The sequence below is a fragment of the Sinocyclocheilus grahami genome, unplaced genomic scaffold (genome assembly GCF_001515645.1).
Source record: "Sinocyclocheilus grahami isolate Dianchi unplaced genomic scaffold, SAMN03320097.WGS_v1.1 scaffold268.1, whole genome shotgun sequence".
In the NCBI taxonomy this organism is placed as follows: domain Eukaryota; kingdom Metazoa; phylum Chordata; class Actinopteri; order Cypriniformes; family Cyprinidae; genus Sinocyclocheilus; species Sinocyclocheilus grahami.
Genome location: NW_015505447.1, coordinates 1716309 through 1733760, shown reverse-complemented (window position 1 = coordinate 1733760; position 17452 = coordinate 1716309). Strand labels below are relative to the sequence as shown.

At 38.7% G+C, this 17452-nt stretch overlaps 1 protein-coding gene and 2 pseudogenes across 1 annotated transcript; 1 reads left to right on the top strand and 2 right to left on the bottom strand.

The window, feature by feature from the left end:
- The first annotated feature begins 313 nt into the window (after nucleotides 1-313).
- psmd4a (proteasome 26S subunit ubiquitin receptor, non-ATPase 4a) lies at nucleotides 314-4765 on the top strand. Its single transcript, XM_016291236.1, has 10 exons — nucleotides 314-406; nucleotides 1006-1146; nucleotides 1240-1354; nucleotides 1475-1561; nucleotides 1687-1755; nucleotides 1848-2063; nucleotides 2380-2488; nucleotides 2900-3031; nucleotides 3124-3176; nucleotides 4349-4765. Exons 1-10 carry the CDS (start codon nucleotides 381-383, stop codon nucleotides 4517-4519), a joined length of 1119 nt encoding a protein of 372 aa, XP_016146722.1. The 5' UTR covers nucleotides 314-380; the 3' UTR covers nucleotides 4520-4765.
- A 472-nt stretch (nucleotides 4766-5237) lies between these two features.
- On the bottom strand, nucleotides 5238-9813 carry LOC107599580 (zinc finger protein 184-like; annotated as a pseudogene).
- Nucleotides 9814-11774: 1961 nt separating this feature from the next.
- On the bottom strand, nucleotides 11775-14659 carry LOC107599579 (uncharacterized; annotated as a pseudogene).
- Between the last annotated feature and the right edge of the window lie 2793 nt (nucleotides 14660-17452).

Below are 17452 nucleotides of genomic sequence, written 5' to 3'. Positions count from 1 at the left end.
ATGATCGTCTCAGAAAAATATTCATTCATTATGTGTAAAAGTAACGATGAATGTGAATGGTGAGGTTGTTAGTCCCACACACTTTGCCTTTTCCCTAAAATATCCTGGAAAAGAATGTTTGGAACAACGTTAGGGTGAGGAATTATGACGATTTTAATGTTTGGCGTCAACTAGCCCTTAAATTTAACAACGTCCTCAGCAACGCGAACTCCCACCACACGTGGGCGCGACAAATGCATTTCTGCACCGCTTCCTGTATCAGAAGCGTCACGGAAGTGTCAGCCAATCAGCTTTGCTGTTACAAATCTCGTCATTGTTCTACATCTGTAAGCCAATCAGCGACGCTCGGACTTTGGGAAACGGACTAGAGGATTTCCAAGATGGTGCTCGAAAGTACTATGGTCTGGTAAGAAATAAACAAACTCTTTGTTGTAGATATATTTGCTCTTATTGCATAGTTAATACTCCTCAGACTTACTGTAAATACATAGGTTTTCCTTCTGACACACGTTTGAGCCCTTAGTTAAGAACAAGTAAGAGAATTCAATAGTCGGTTTCTGTTTAGAATGACATTCTCCAGAGTCATTATTCAGCACGTAGCTCTGCAATAAAGAAACAGACCACTAACACAAAAACACATTTATGACCGATTTATTAGTGAACTCAGTCTGATAGCGTCTTATTTAGTCTTCTATAATTGTCATAAAGCGATACTGGTTGTGTCTCAGACTGTCTAGTGAGATGAATTGTTGGTATAACGCTCTCAAAAGATGTCTAGATAGGCAGCTCACTTGGTTTTGATTCTCAGACATTATTTTAAAGCAGGTTTCCACTGCTGGGATCCAGTTTACTTACTTTGGCTGATATGTAAATAAAACCAGGACCACCAAGTGCCAGTGTTTGATTTTTGTTTTATCCCTTGCAAATGTCAGCACTCAGTTTATGCTCTTATACTTGTATAAGTTGGATGAAAACATGCTGATTGTCTTCACATGTTTTTTTCAGTGTAGACAACAGTGAATACATGAGGAATGGAGATTTCCTGCCCACTAGATTACAGGCACAGCAGGATGCCGTCAACATTGTCTGTCACTCAAAGACCCGTAGTAACCCAGAGAACAATGTGGGCCTAATCACAATGGCAGAGTAAGTGTGTCAGTGTTGTATTTTATTTCATATATGTATGATCTGTCAGTAGTGCTGTTTACATGTAATAGCACATCTTTTGGTTTGTTGCAGTAATTGTGAGGTCCTAACCACCTTAACACCAGACCCTGGCCGCATTCTCTCAAAGCTCCATGCGGTTCAGCCACTTGGAAAAATCTCATTCTGCACCAGCATACGAGTGGCACACGTATGTACATTCATAGATGCTTATAGGGATAGTTCTCTCTCAGAAATTAAATAGGTTTTGGGGAATTTCCTTTTTAAAAAAGTGAAAGTAGTATTTTAATCTGTGTATGTCTGCATCTAGTTGGCACTAAAGCATAGACAAGGCAAGAACCACAAGATGAGGATTGTTGCTTTTGTGGGCAGCCCAGTAGAGGACAACGAAAAAGATGTATGTTTTTTGTTGTTGTTTATTAATGAATGTCAAATGCTTTTCATCTTTCATTGTTGGTCAAACTGAATATTTGATGTAATACAAGTTATAAACATAATTTTTTCCCACTAAATCCTTTTAAGATGGTGAAGTTGGCAAAGCGGTTGAAAAAAGAAAAGGTCAATGTTGATGTGATAAATTTTGGAGAAGAGGTAACTGACACCTTTCTTTTGTTCACTTTAAAAATCTTTCTGATTTTCTTGCTTTGATTTTTCTCTTTCTCTCTTTTAATCAATCTGTTCAGGAGATGAACACAGAGAAACTAACTGCATTTGTGAACACTCTGAATGGAAAGGAGGGAACAGGTTCTCATCTGGTCACGGTGCCCCCTGGGCCCAGCCTAGCTGATGCCCTGCTGTCTTCTCCCATCCTGGTTGGTGAGGGTGGTACCATGATGGGCCTGGGTGCAAGTGACTTTGAGTTTGGAGTGGACCCCAGTGCGGACCCAGAACTGGCCCTGGTAAGATACAAATTCATCTCTTGTATAACTGCACTGAAGAATGAATCCATAGCATTACAGGTGAAATGTGTCTGTTATTTAAAGGTGAATCTTCTTATACATATGTTTATTATGCAGAAACACCTATGAGTAAAACATTTATAGGTTGATTCCCTCAAAGTGTGTGAACACTGAAGCTCTGTGATGCTTTAACTTTGTTTACCAGCAACTTTATTAAGTCAGCAACATTTTTTTGTATTTTTAGTTCTGTCTCACTTGATCAATTCTAATGACATTGAAAGGGAAGATATTTATTTAAGTTGCTCTTGATCCACAGGCTCTGCGTGTATCTATGGAGGAACAAAGGCAGAGGCAGGAAGAGGAGGCTCGTAGGGCGACTGTCCAATCAGCAGCTGAGGCTGGCATTCCCACCTCAACCGCTGACGGTAAGGATGTGCTTGAATGTTTAAAATAGTGAGGCATGGTGGGCATAGTGGCTCTGGACTAGTACTGGATAGAATGCAGGTTTCAAAATGTACCAAAATTTTAAGGATTGCGTTAGCCCCTGCTGGTAGATGCTGGTACTACACCATTAGGCAGCATCAAGCATCTTTCACCTTTATAGCCTTTCATGGTGACTTCAACATGGTCCTAATTTTGAATAACATTTTCAGTTATTGATTCATTTTGTGCAGCCTGTTCATTTTCAAGTAGTAAAATTGCACTGATGTTTGCTTTTTAATTTTCAAATTGATTGTCAGCCTTCGTCTCCATACTTTTGATTCTTAACCTTTTAGTTGATTCCCAATGCAAGACAGAGTCCTGATTTTCTGTGCCACTTTTGTTCTCCCCTTCAGAATCAGAGGAAGCTCTTCTGAAGATGTCTGCCTCTCAGCCTGAGACTGGTGTGGCAGCACTGCCGGACTTCAGCAGCATGACAGAGGAGGAGCAGATAGCCTATGCCATGCAGATGTCCCTGGCAGGTGGAGGTTTGTGCCTCCTTCTCGTACCTTCTTAGTCTTAGAATATCCTCTGTACTTGACACAGAATGCGATATTGACCATTATCCTTCTTATGTCAGAATTTGGAGAATCAGTGGATACGGGAGTTCCAATGGACACTGCGGAATCTAAGGTAATTAAAAATATTGTCTGTTGGGCTCATCACAATCTCAGGATACTGAGAAATCAAACTACAAAATTTTTTTTTTTGGTCATTATATCAAGCGTAAGCGTTAGTTCTGGCAGGTCACGTTAGTCAAGCTTGCATCAGCTGACTCTCAGCTGATCCCCATCTACCTATGCGAATACGACACCTATCTAATGGCGCTTTTCCACTGCGTGGTACGACTCGGCTCGGCACGGCTCGGTTTGTGTTTCCACTGCAGTTCAGTACCGCTTTAGAGTGGGCGGGATTATTCACGTCATTATAGTTGCGCCGCCTCTACTACCACGACTCCTAAAAAAAACTTTTTCATTCCGCGTCGCCCCATCAAGCTCTCGCTGGTTCTGCTCCTCTGCTATCAGGGTTCTGTTCTTCCGCAACAGACAACAAAACTTTTCGGTTGTTAAAAAAAGGTGCGCTCGTTCAAAGCAGTTGTGTTCGATACTTCGCTGGCTGTGCTGATTTAAATCTAGCGGTTCTTTTGTGTTTGTGTCGCAAGTTCAGTGACGCAGGTAGTGACGATTCTCTCCGGCCAATCCGTGATCAGCAGAGTTTACACGTCACGTTTTGGTAACGGTACAGTTCACTTGGAACCCCAACCGAGGTGGTACTAAAAAAAGTACCAGGTACTGTACCCAGTGGAAAACCCCCAAAAAGTGAACCGTACCAAGCAGTGGAAAAGCACCATAAGCATTCATATATAAGGTTCCTCAGTATTATCAGCAGTTTTCGCATTGCTCAATAGCTAATTACTCTCCTCCATCCCCAACTCCTCCTCTGTCAGTCGGGATTCAGCCTTCCGATTCTCCTTTGAATCAGACTAATTCTAAAATGTGTACATAAAATTATTGAACTTTAACAATATCTGTAGTACATTTATGTTGGTTCTGTTGTTTACCCTGGGGGGTTATTGCTGCTCTCCCTGCTCTCATCCATGCTAGACTGCATGGATGCGCAGGAAGTTCTTGCTCAGAACGGAACCATACCGCCAATCCAAACTGTATGCTAACTGTCAATCATCTTTGACGATAGTGGTCCTGACAGAAATATATTCCCATGTATTTTCCTTGTGACAGAACACTGTTCCCTTAGACTCCCTGGTGACTTGTCATTTCTCTTGCACTTTTTAACTGATTCTACAGGAAGAGGATGATTATGATGTAATGCAGGACCCAGAATTCCTCCAAAGTGTCCTGGAGAATCTACCTGGTGTTGATCCTAACAATGAGGCCATCCGCAATGCCATGGGCTCCCTAGCCTCTCAGAGTGGTAACAAACAAGAGGGGAAAAAAGATGATGAGAAGAAGAATTAAATTCAAGTGTTCTGTTACTGATTGATGTAAATGCCATTTGACATGTGAAATGAGTTCCTTCAAAAAGTAGCCATCAAAAGTCCTTATAAAAGCAGTTTTAGGTGCATATGGAGTTGCTGAGACATTCACTACCAAATTACTGCAGTGTTGTGTGGTACCTCAAAAATTCACACATAGCTTGCTAATGATCTTTTCCCCCTTCTGCTCTGTGCATAACTGATTAAATATTTGATAAACCCATGCAAAATATGTAATCTGAACGGTTTCTGCTTTTTTTCTATTGCTATTAAAACATGACATCTGATCAGAAGCCTTACAGTTTTGTTTTGCTTAGAAACATGTTTTACCTCGGCTTGTCTGTAGGATCTTTGACAATATAATGAACATATTACACATGACAAATAGTATGTTTTATAAAAAAAATAAATAACTGAATCCACTTAAAAGCATAGAATCTTTTGGATCTTTTCAAAGCCATTATTTTCCAAAAATATTCAAATGTTCTCAAGATCTACTCATTTTTACAATATACAATATATTTTTGTCCCATCCAGACATTCATATATGAATGTTCAGGGTTAATCTATATTTAACCACATCTCAATATTACAAAATTGAATTAAAAAGGTGTTGAAAACATAACCATGAGATTTTTACAAAGGAAGGATTAGGAGGTTGTGGAGTTATACGGGATTATGTATATCTATTTACAGATCTCTTACATAACCAAAACTATCACTGAAGGCAGAAAAAGAGATGATGAATGGTAGTACAGAGATAACGGAGATAAGGCGTAGTGAACTGACCCCAGTAATACAGTATCTAGGAGTGGCTATCGGGCAACAACTTTTAAAATGAATGAACCTTAGGGTTGAAAAAAGCATGCTAGAAGGAAGAGTCGTAGTAATGCTAATTTTTCCCACTTTTGATCAAGATGTAAAAAATACAAGTTAAACATTCTGCCAATATTTGCTTTAAACATTGAAACTGTAAAACAGATGTCATCAACACAAATTTGTTTCAAAACATTCATTTTAAAGCATAATATATGTGGGAAAATGTCTACCTTCTAGCATTATCAATTATCAGTTTGCCTGTTCATATGCATCTCCTATTGCATGAAGAATGTAATGTTCATAAAGGCCCAACACGCTGGTTAGTTTTTCAGTACAGTCTGCACATTCAAAACTCTCCGACGAATCTTCTTCTTGAGCAGGTGTTTCTACTTCCATGTCAACACTTGTCTCCACAAATGAAGGGCTTCTCTGATATTTGCGGCTGTAATTATGTTGACCATTTGCCACCATCTCTATGCTTTCACTTGAATTTAGGTTGGTGGTTTCATGATCTAAAGTGGCCTGAGGTAGGTGTGTGCTGTCGGATTGAGAAGTGATTTCACTGTTTGGAAGTTCATGACCAGGATTCTGAGAGTCTGAAACATCCTCTGGTTCATCAGGGTCCAAATTAATGACCGGAAGCTGTACTCTGCCACTAGGAGGCACATAGAGTCTGTCAGTGTGGGAATAAACATACAGGCTGTCATTATTGGGTATGCCATCAAGTTTGAGGTTTGATATATGATTCCTGCCAGTGGAAGGTGGGGTAGATGGTGTGTCATTATGACAAGAATCGAACAATTTTGAGGTAGGTACTACTGCTGGATGGATGTGAGTCTTTGCATCTCTAGAATGACGTATCTGATGAGCGTAGAGTAACTCTCCAGTTGAAAAGCTAGCTTTACACCTTTTGCATTTGTGAGGAAAATCAAGTGGCTTTGATGGAATATCAGGGAGGGCCGGTCCATAGTATGTGGTGTGTGTTTTCAAATGTTCCTTTAAGACTCTTGCATTGTGAATGAGAGATTGCAAAGGAGACAAACGTGAGAGGTAGAACCATTATGCAGAAGACTGCTTGATTAGGTTTCTTAAACTACTGAAAGTCTTAGAACAGACATCACATTTCAGACTTTTACAAAGTTTATGAGACTCACATTGGTGAGCATGTAAGCTTGCCTCCTGAATGAAGGTTTTGGGACAGAGGGGACAAGCATATGGTCTCCGCCCTGCATGGCCAATCATATGCTCTCTAAAAGAGCTAAAGAAACGAAACTGCAGATTGCACTGCGTACAGAAGTAACAACGGCTTTTTAGGTGATGATGCTGCTGATGTAGCCATAGTTTACTCCACCTTTCAAAGAACTGTCCACATTGTGCACAAGTATATCTGAAACCAGGAGCATGTGTTTGCAGATGAGCACTCAAAGTCCTGTACCTCTCGAATGGCTGACCACAACGCGAACACTTAAATTTCCAAAGACTCTGAGTGATTTCAATGCATTCTAGAGAGCTACTTGGGGAAGTACAGTTAACATCAGAACGAGTGGGTGATTGGGCATTTGGGAGATTAATGGGTGAATGGGCAGAATACGTTTTAGGAAGTTTTGAAAGATCTGTATCTCTTGTTTGTGTAGGTTCCACACAAACATGTTCTGAACTGGTTGTTGTTTGGGAATCCAGCTGAAATCCTGTACTTGTTGGACTCTGAGATGAGGTACACCTTAGAGGGTAGGTGTGGGTAACACCTTGCATGATTTCGGTAAGTGATGCACTACAAATCTCCTCCCCACTTGACTGGCAACAAACCTCACAATGAACATTCATCTCTGAATCCTTCTCATAACACTGTCCTCAAGAAAAACAAATGTATGGGGGAGAGCTGGTGTGTGTTTGAAGGTGAAGAGTGTATTGGCACCATTTCCTGAAAAGTTGTTTGCATATTTGGCACTTGAAGAATACTGGTGTGTTCACTTGACCATCAACTCCTTGACTTACAATGAAGCCCTCAGTGTTATTGCTCGCCTCATCATTTCTCCTTGCAATGCATGTTTTGGATGCTTGGTGCATCCTAAGTGCAGACAGGGCACTGAATCCATGACCGCAGTGAAAGCAGGAGAAAGGTGTCTCACCAGCATGGTCTTGAGAATGCTTTTTTAGGGCTTTTAGTTGGTTAAAGCCTTTTCCACAAATCGAGCAAGCACATGGTTTAACAGGCCAGTGGGTTTTTTCATGAGCTATGAGGCTTGACTGTTTCCTAAATGTCTTCTCACAGTCTTTACAAGTCAAGGGCTTCTCCACTTCATGCACTTGCATGTGATTCTGCAATTTGACGTGGTTTGCAAAGCTTTTCTTGCGAATAAGGCACCCATAATTGTTTGGGGTCTCTGGAGACACATTTGATGAAATAGTTCTCTTGCTTTTTACGAGCTTATGTGGTTCACTGTTTGCTTTTGATTCCTGCATGTGGACTTTAAAATGACATAGCAACTCATCTTTCTGCAAAAACATTCGGCTACAGCAAGGACAAGGAAAAGAGGTATCCTGTTTATGTACGTTACAGTGGGACTTTAGTTTAGACAGTTGATCAAAAGTTTTTCCACAAATCTTGCATTTGTAGGGTTTGTCATCTGTATGAATGCGACAATGAATTGTGTATGCTGTAATGTGCCGAAAGGAAACACCACAGTATTTGCATGTGAGAGGTTTTTTCACTGTTTCTTTAGGCTTGGATCTTATTGTCCTGTTATTAGTCACTTTGTTTGGCATGCCAACACAGTCTTCACTGTCCTGCGTGAAACCATCCACTTTCCGTTCTGTATAAGGTTGAAGTGCATTTTCTGGCTCAGTTGAGTTAAGTACTTTTTTCCCTGACGTTTCCACACTTAATCCATCTGCTTCCTCAGTACATTTCAGCTCAGTGTTGGGTTTCATTTTTGTATCCAGAAAAAATGGTTCTGAATTCTCCTTGACCACATTACTGGAAATTAAATGACAAATTCCTATTGAGACTCCTGTATTATCAGTATAAGATTGCACGGAAACGTCAAATGAACCTTTTCCACGCGGCTCAGCACTGTGTTCTTCCACTTTGTACTTCTTGACTTCTTTCACTAAATTGGAGGACAGGTCAGTTGGAGAACTGCATAGGACGTCTGTTTTTGGTGTTATCTTGCAGGTCTCTGCAGTTGTTGGTGGGATTATTTCAACATTGTCTAACTTGGTTTTTTCATTATCATTTTTCTCTAGTGTGACTATATTATTTTGGTCCTAAGTAGAGCATTTACTGGTTATAATGAGCTTTGTCAGTGAACTTTTGGCTGGTTCACAACAATCTTGTGTTTTTAATCTTTGATGCTGTCCGCCTTTAATTTTTCATCTCTTCCGACCACATTTTCTTCCTTTCAGTACTTTAATTGTTGCCTTATTCTCAATCTTTATATCTGCCGGTACATTGCCATCTTTTATAGAAGTTTTTTCACAGAGTTTCTGTTTCTTCACTGTCTCAGGCATAGGCAAAGATGTTTTCCCTTCTTCGTTAAAAACTTTTGTGGAGTTTTGTGGGAAGGAAGTTATGTCTCTTTTTTGAAAATCTTTGACTGATATTTCAGATGTTCTGCTAGATACTCTTAAGCTTGATAACTTTGGATTTCTTATTGGTCTTTTAAGGTTCTTCCCTTTTTTACGCCCAGATTTATGGATGCTGTGTGACAAGAGATCAGTAGCACTCTGAAGGGAATCCGGGGGATCAGTCCCTAATTGTTTGGTAACACTTAAATTTTTATCCATAACCTTTTGCTTTACTGTACTTGCAGCTGCTTTGACAGTATTTTCTGTGCTGTCTTGACATGGAGTAATATCTGAGATATGGACAGATGGAGAGGTGTTATTTTCTAAATGCGCTACAAATAATTTATATTTCTTGCTTTTCTTTGAAGGGGGTCTTCCTCGTCTTGGTGGCTTTTTCTCAACAGTGTATTGGTCTTCACAATCAGCAGTTTGCATGGAACTGGAAAGAGTCTCGCCAAGTGTTGTGTGACACTCAGTGATGTCTAAAGAGACTGTGCTCTTGCCCTGTGTTAACAAATTCTCAACAACTGGACCTGAGTGTATTTTTTGTGTGCGGGTAGATTTTCTTGATTTTAGTACTGGTTCTTCTGGAATATCTGTTATCCTCTGTGAAATTTCAGAAATTTGAATTTGTGTGTTGTTTTGAAAATCAGAGACAATTCTGTTGTCATAACATATATCTTTATGTTCCTCTTCTTTAATGGTTTGAGTTAACAGGCATGCCACCTTCTTCTTCTTTCGTCCAGCTTTTCTACCCTTTTTCTTAGTGTTTTTTGTGGCTTTGAGGTCTTCCTGATCAACCACAGCGCCATCTTTTTCAGACTGTTGTGATCCTATGGTCTGACTATCAGACAGTTTACATAAATCTTCAGCCTGTGTAAAAGTTACCATGACACCTGCCTCATCTGATCCAGTGTTTTTCTCTTGAGACAAAGAAACACTAGCAAATCCATGTGTTTCTGCAAATTTTGGATTTTTTGGATTTCTTAGCAACCTTCAAATGCTGGTCACAGCTGTCCGATTCAAAATTCTCAGTGGCTTCCTCTCTCACAACAGATGGGACATCTGACATTTTGTCCTCTCTGTAAGCCAGCTCTAGGATATTGCTTTGTTCATTCTCTTCTTTTTGCTCTAGCAATTGTTTCCTTTGTATTTTCTTTGCCTTAAGCGAACTCTGAGGGCTTGCAACATCTTCAGTAGTGATGGAAACCTGGTTTTCAACATGACTTTCAGCTGTTTCGTTCACAGTGTCTGTCTTTTTGCAAGACTCTTGTGTTGCATCCTTACTCTGAGATATCGGTGGAGGCAGAAGTGGTGACAAAACCATAATATGTTCAACATGGTCCTCTGGTTGATTATTCATCAGTGCTGATGTTCTCTTTTTCATACATTCCATTGTCATGTCTTCTGACCTTGAATTTGTCCTTCTGTTTGAAACTGAACTTTCTTGCTGCACAGTAGACTGTTCTCTAATATCGTTGATTGCTTGGGTAATGTGTGTTTTGCGTTTAGTGGGCTTTTTAGACTTTCTTTTCCTCTTCACTTTTGTCTTCTTTTGTTTGAGAACATCTGAATTACCCATTTCTGTGGCTGATGCAGAATCAAATGCATGGATTTCGTGTTGCATTGTTTGGTCAACTGCAGGTGTATGTACTGCTTCACATTTAATGTCAGAAATTTTCTTAGATTTTTTTGCTGTGCTGTGAACTGAAGTTGAAAAACATTCTGTTTGCTGCAGAGTGAGTGTAGAAGCCTGCATTTCGAAAAGAGCAACTGCATGGTCATCCTTCACTTCTTGTCTAATTGCCTTTTCCACAGTTCTTTTTTCTTTTAAAATCATTTGTGAACTGGTGGCTACTATGTTTGCACCAGATTTTGAGGGTACTGCATCCAGATCGTCATGCTGGTTTACACTGAGTATTTCTGCTGCCTCATTTTTGGTTTTGGTTACAGTCTTTTTTCTTGGCTTTTTCAGTGTCCTGCTTAGTCTAAAACTGCTTGAAGAGTCAATCTTTCCAGGTAAAATAGAACTTCCTTGTGTCACAGTTGCTAATAAAGATGTTTCTTCGACCAAATTACCATTTAAGTGTTTGTCATTGGTTTTGTTTCTAGAAATTCCTTTGACTTTCACAGTCTCTTTTGGATTTGAAACCACAATAGATGAAAAATCTTCTGAGGGCGGTAAAGTGACGTCATCCTGTTGGCTAGTAGTGGATGTTTGTGCCTCTATAAACTTGATGTCTGTCTTTCTCCTCTTATTTGATGTCTTTTCAGTGCTCTGTTGGCTGATACCTGAATAGCCAGTTTCTGTAGCATACACAGAATCAACTGAGGAAAGAGCCAAATGAGCAGGTTCACAGTTCTCCCCGACTGTATTGTGAGAAAGTGTTTTTTTTTTGTTCTGAATCTTTTTGTAGTTGGTTGCACAATGCTGACATCAGTTTCTGAGAGTGGATTCAAAACACACATATCTGACCATTTCTTTTTCTGTGACTTTCTTGGTGTGCTGAGAATAACAGGAGACTCAACTTCATTTCCTACATTTGAAACAGAATCCGTTTGCTTAACAGTGGCTGTAGAAGACTGGGTGTTCAAAAGAGTAGTTTCATTGTTATCTTTTCTAGCTGCCTTTTTCAGAGGTCTTTTTGCTTTCACAATTTTTGTTTTTGAAGTCATCACGTTTTCCATATCCTCTTGTGGGCATAAATTGGGTGTTTTTGCTGCTTTGTGGATATATGCTCTTTTCTTCTGCTTTGATTTATTTGGGCTATTCTGAGGGCATACAATGTTTGAAGATTCAGTCACAGAGGTTGAAACAGAATCAGTTTGAGGCTCTAGTGAAGACTGTCTATTCAGAAAACTATTGCATTCTTATGTTTTCCTTTAGAAGCTTTTATAGGAAATCTTCTCATTTTCTGATGCCTTTTGACGTCCACTAAGTCTTCCTTGGGTTCTGAAAATGTTGTGGGAACATCTTTATACAGATCATCTTTGCTTTGTAGTGTTTGCTTTGTAGCCTTTTTTCTGGATTTTTGTAATTTTTCTGGACGAGACTGTAAACTAGAGATGGCATGTTGGGTTACTGTTGGATTACTGACTCCTTTCATCGGAGTGGTGTCACTGACCTGAAAATGTGATGTACAGTCTTCTTCTGGGGACAAGACAGTGCTTTGAGACAAACTAAGGGTAGCAGAGTTGTTTGCCTTTAACCTTGTTTTTTTCTTCCGTTTCTTTCTAGAAATAGCCTTCCTGTTGATCCTAGAGTTTGATGGTACTTCTTCCTGTGAGGCTTCAGAGCAGCTATGATCTGGTTTTTGTGGGGTCTCTGCTGTATCTGCCACTAGCTCAAGTTGTGCCATTCGACATTTTTTCCTAGGTGCAGGTGGGTTTACATCACCATTTGTAATTAAGTCCTCCTCTTTTGGTGCAATGCTATCATTATTAGTCAATGAAACATTTTGATTAGTTTCCTCGTATCTTGATGTGTCTAGTTTGTCAACACTCTCTAATATTTCTGATCCATACACTGAAGAGTTATCTCTTTTATTAGATTTGTGAATCGGTCCACTTAATGCTTCAAGTTCAGATTTTTTCTTTTTCTTGCTTTCTTATGCCTTTGCGATGCTTTCTGTAGGTTATGCTGAGAGTAGTCAGTCCTTGATGTGGGAGAAGGTGGAGCTTCCTGATTATTCTCAGTAAATGGAGGAATACTGCTTTCTGAATTAATGTTGAGAAATACCTTTTCACTTCTTTCAGAGTTTTTAAAATTTTCGTTAAAAGGCAGAAGAACCATACTTAGACTAGTTTGGGTTTGTTTCTGTTGGACGTGGATATCACATTCATCTCGAGTTCTTTCAGTAAACGCTGAGGTTGAGGGAAGTGTGAGTGTCACATTTTTTGAATTGTTCTCTTGAAAACAAAGCTCATTTAATTTGCCGCTTTCGGATGGTTCAGTCTGGGAGTCTTTACATTTATAATCAGTGTGAATTATGTGGGGTAAAACAGGTAGATTTGGAACTGTCTCTGATCCTGAAGAGGAGTTCTGAATTTCAGCGGCAAATTTTGTTTCCACCTTTAGACTGAGTTTAGCATTTTTCTCCTGAAAATCATTAGTTTCATTTTTTCCTGGCACAGATATACTGCTCTCAGAGATCCTTTCTTCTGTTGGGATCCGCAGTTCTATGTTTTCACATTTAACCACAGCTGTGTTTTGACTGCCCACTGAGGCTGGAGTGGGTACAAGATCATGAACTTGCTTTTTTAGTTTACTTCCAAAGTATTGAGTGTTGGGCAGATATGCAGCACTTTGTTTTATTACTGTACTCTCAGAGACATGCGGTTTGCTTGTCTTTACTCTCTCGTCTTGCACATTATGCTGTGAGGAATGATCCTGAGAATTAACTGAAGTTTTTCCATCTGTAATCTCTGCTTGGTGACAGCCCTTTTGAAGAGCAAGATGATGAAGCCCATATACAGTAGAACTTTCAGGAACAGTTTCATTGTTTACTTTTGCATGTTTGAAGCCAGTATTTGTGCTGGCAGTATTTCTAGGACTGACATCTTTGCACGACAGCCCACATTGTTTTGTTACCTGGAGGGTGTGATCAACAGACTGGTTGTCCAAAGGAATACCTGGAAACTGTTCACTTTTTGTAAGACTTTCTGATGAAGAAAAAGGAGTGTATGAACTCCTGGTAAATCCTGGTAATAACCCTGGCTCATGTTCTCTGATTCCAGTAATTCCAAGTTCCTCTTTTTCATGAGTGCCTCCTCATGTTTCCCCTAAGAACAGTTGAAATATATGACAATAAATAAATGATTTGTTCTTTGGTGGCTTCGTTTACATTCTGTTTTATAAAATCTACATTAATTTTTTTTTTAATATCAGCACCTACCATTTCCAGAACATCTTTATTTTTACTGATATCATCTGACAACATTGAAATAAAGGAATCCGGTTCTTCTTTTACTCCTTGCCCATCCTGCTTCTCATTTAGTTTGGATCCTGCAATCTGAAGTTTAAAGTGGTCCTTTAATCTAAAATTTGCCTCAGTTTCAGGTCCTTTATATATAAGATTATAGTCCATTAGGGGACCACATTCATCCACGGATAAAGTCTGTTCCATTTCTATTCCATTACTCATCTCTAAAGCATCTTTGATCACTGATGTCCAATTACCATTTCCCTGCTCCAATTCTCGGTTCTGTGAAAAGACAGATATTAAATGACAATGGAGAAATATCATTTATTTTGGTTATGCAGTGTAGAGGTTACATACCTTTTCATGTCTCACATATTGGGCACACCTGAGAGGAAGCATATGTGTGACACTAGCTGATGCTTCACCCAAAGGGTCTTTCAAAAAATCACTTTCCACTGCTGACTTTTTGTCCACTGCAATGCCAGGTTTGATGAGACAATGATTATCAGGAGAATATGAATATTTATCAGAGTTTGCTGACATTGCTGAAGAAGTTCCATGGTAATCTGGTAACAAAGCCTTAAATGCACCACTCATACAAGATGACAGTGACGTCATTTGTTCTCCAGCAGCAAAGCTGTCTCCTATCATGTCATCATGCCCCTAAAAATAAAGAAGGGATATTTGAGTTTAGAAGTGAGGAACTGGATGCAACCTAATATTGTTGGTATTCAGCCTTACAATCGATATGTCACCTACCTTTGACTGTGTTCAGAGCCAGGTACTGTGAGAGAACTCTTCTGCTCTTTCACCATAATTTTCCTCTGTCATTACTTTATCATAATGTACAGAAACATAATTACTGTAACCTATCTCCTGATGTTCCCCTGCAGTATTATAGGGAATCCTGCTGTTATGACTTCTATGTTTATTCCATGGTGGTAACTTGCCATCCATGGTACCCAAATGATTTATTTGAGTTAAAATGCCCTCATGAAATGCCTGTGAGGGGGGAAAATTGTTTAGATTTAGTTGTAAGCTTAGATATTAGATTTAGTTTAAAGACAGCGTTCCCTATGAGCAAATCACTATGCTAATTGATGTCTGATTTCATTCAGACATTAAGTGCCAATATTTTAGCAAAGAAGCCTGTTGTCAAACACAAACCAGGCAAAGCATGATATATAGTGTTAAACATGACATGGCAGAAATGTTTTCTAAAGAGCATATTTTTATGCATATTCATTGTTGTTGTTGTTGTGCCTTTCTTTTTCAACATTATTAATCATTTTAAAGTCAAGATTTGAGCATATTTTATAGATCAAAAACCATTTACTACTATTACTATGAAATTTTAATGTAAAAAAAAAAAAATCTAGTTTTGGCTAAATATTTGATTTGTCACAAAAATAGAAGAGTGCTTGATCAAGACCTGAAGATGACCATTTTGACTGCTGCATAAGATATAATGCTCTCTTTTAAATTACTTACTTTTAATCCCCATAACCTCAAGTCTGAAACTGCCCAAACATATCTGACATACAGTGGGGCAAAAAAGTATTTAGTCAGCCACCAATTGTGCAAGTTTCTATGGCATAGATTTGTAACATTTTTGTGTCCATCCATTTAATTTTAATTTCTACTCCGTTTTAAAAGTTCCAGTATTTTTTTACAGTGAGCAAACGGATAATTAATTATTAATTAGGCAAATACAATTATGATTATTATAATTATATACTTGTTATTGCCAACTTGTATACGCTCATAGTTTTCTGTTTCCCTACCTACATTTATATATACACGATTAACAAACACTGAGACAAACAACTCGTATTAAATATGCGTCCTGACAAACACAACTCCCTATGTGATTATTTTGTTAGTTCTAGATTTTAAAAGCACAGGGGTATGATAAATGTTTATGAACGTCACTAAATTACTTGCAAAACAAGGTAGGAGGAGTATCAGTCCGAGTTTTTTGTGCACTCGACAATAAAATATTCCTCAAAAGCGTTTACTACTAACGTTAGTGCACAAATAGTATTCATGTTAGTTAGTTCGTTTAGTTTATTGTCCTTTCGGAAATTCTTTTTGTATCTGTGGCAACTCTTCAGTGATCAACAACAATAATTAACAATACAAACATCAACAGGTTACAACACATCACATATAAATACAACCAGCATCAAACAACATCCCTCTCACAACAACAGAATCACTGCCATAGATATAAAATGACAACTGTGATATCACAAAAATTTATTTAACAGAGCTATACTGGATGATATAAAAGAACTTTGTGCACGGGCAGTCCGTAATAATGGTACCCTGTACCTTCGACCAGATGGTAATAACTCATATTCATGTGAGAAATACCAAGCAACAAAGCTGAAAGTCAAGATACTCTCCAAAAATGAATGATAGAATAGAGCCAACATATATGTATCCACACCAAACTGTCGAAGCTTACGCATGAAATACAATCGCTGCAGCCCTTTCTTGTAAACAGCTGCTGTATTTACATCCCATGTCAGTTTTTTATCAATGATTGTCCCTAGATATTTATATTCATTTACAACTTCAATGCCCTCACCATTAACAATTATTTGTTGATGAATGCCTCTTTTTGTTCTGAAGTCGAAAATCATTTCTTTAGTTTTCCTGATATTTAACTTAAGGAAACTAGATTGACACCCATCAACAAACTTATCCACACCTCTACGATACTCCACTTCATCTTCAGTGATCAAACCAGCAATTGCCATATCGTCTGCATATTTGATATTAAAAACATCAGATGAAAAACCTCTACATTCATTTGTATAAAGTGTAAATAACACTGGGGAGATAATACTTCCCTGTGGGGACCCTGTGTTGGTAAAAATAGAGGAAGAGAAAGCAGAGTTCACCCTAACACACTGTAATCTATCAGTCAAAAAAGACTCAACCCATCTAATGAGTCTGCTATTCACACCCAGCTTAAACAATCTTTCCATTAGAATATGTGGTCGTATAGTATTAGTATTAAAGTCATATGAGAAATCTATAAAAATAACACGGGCATATCGCTTTGGTTGATCAAGATGACAGAAGAGTCTTTGTAGCATATACAAGAGGGCATCTTCTGCACTCCTCCCTCTCCTATATGCAAATTGTAAAGGATCAAGTTTGTTTCGCACCTCAGAAAGAACATGATCTAACACTATTTTTTCAAAACTCTTCATGACAATAGATGTCAAGGCTACCGGACGATAATCATTTAAAACTGCTGGTTTTGATTTTTTTGGCACAGGCACTATAAATGAACATTTCCAGGCAGTAGGTACATAGCAAGTATCCACAGACACTTGAAACAGATGACTGTAAATGACACTAAGCTCGTACCCTACCAGTTATTCTATCAGGACCCGCTGCCTTCCTTGTATTAACCCTTTTAAAGATCCTACAAACTTCTTCAGATGTTATAATGATTTCCTGCCCTACATTCATTTGCTGTCTAATCAAATTCCGTTCAGTTTTTCAGTTTTAAGTTTCAAATCTACCAAAAAATGTATTTAATTCATTTGCTAAGGCCAAATCATCCTCATGATTACCCATAAACCCATAAA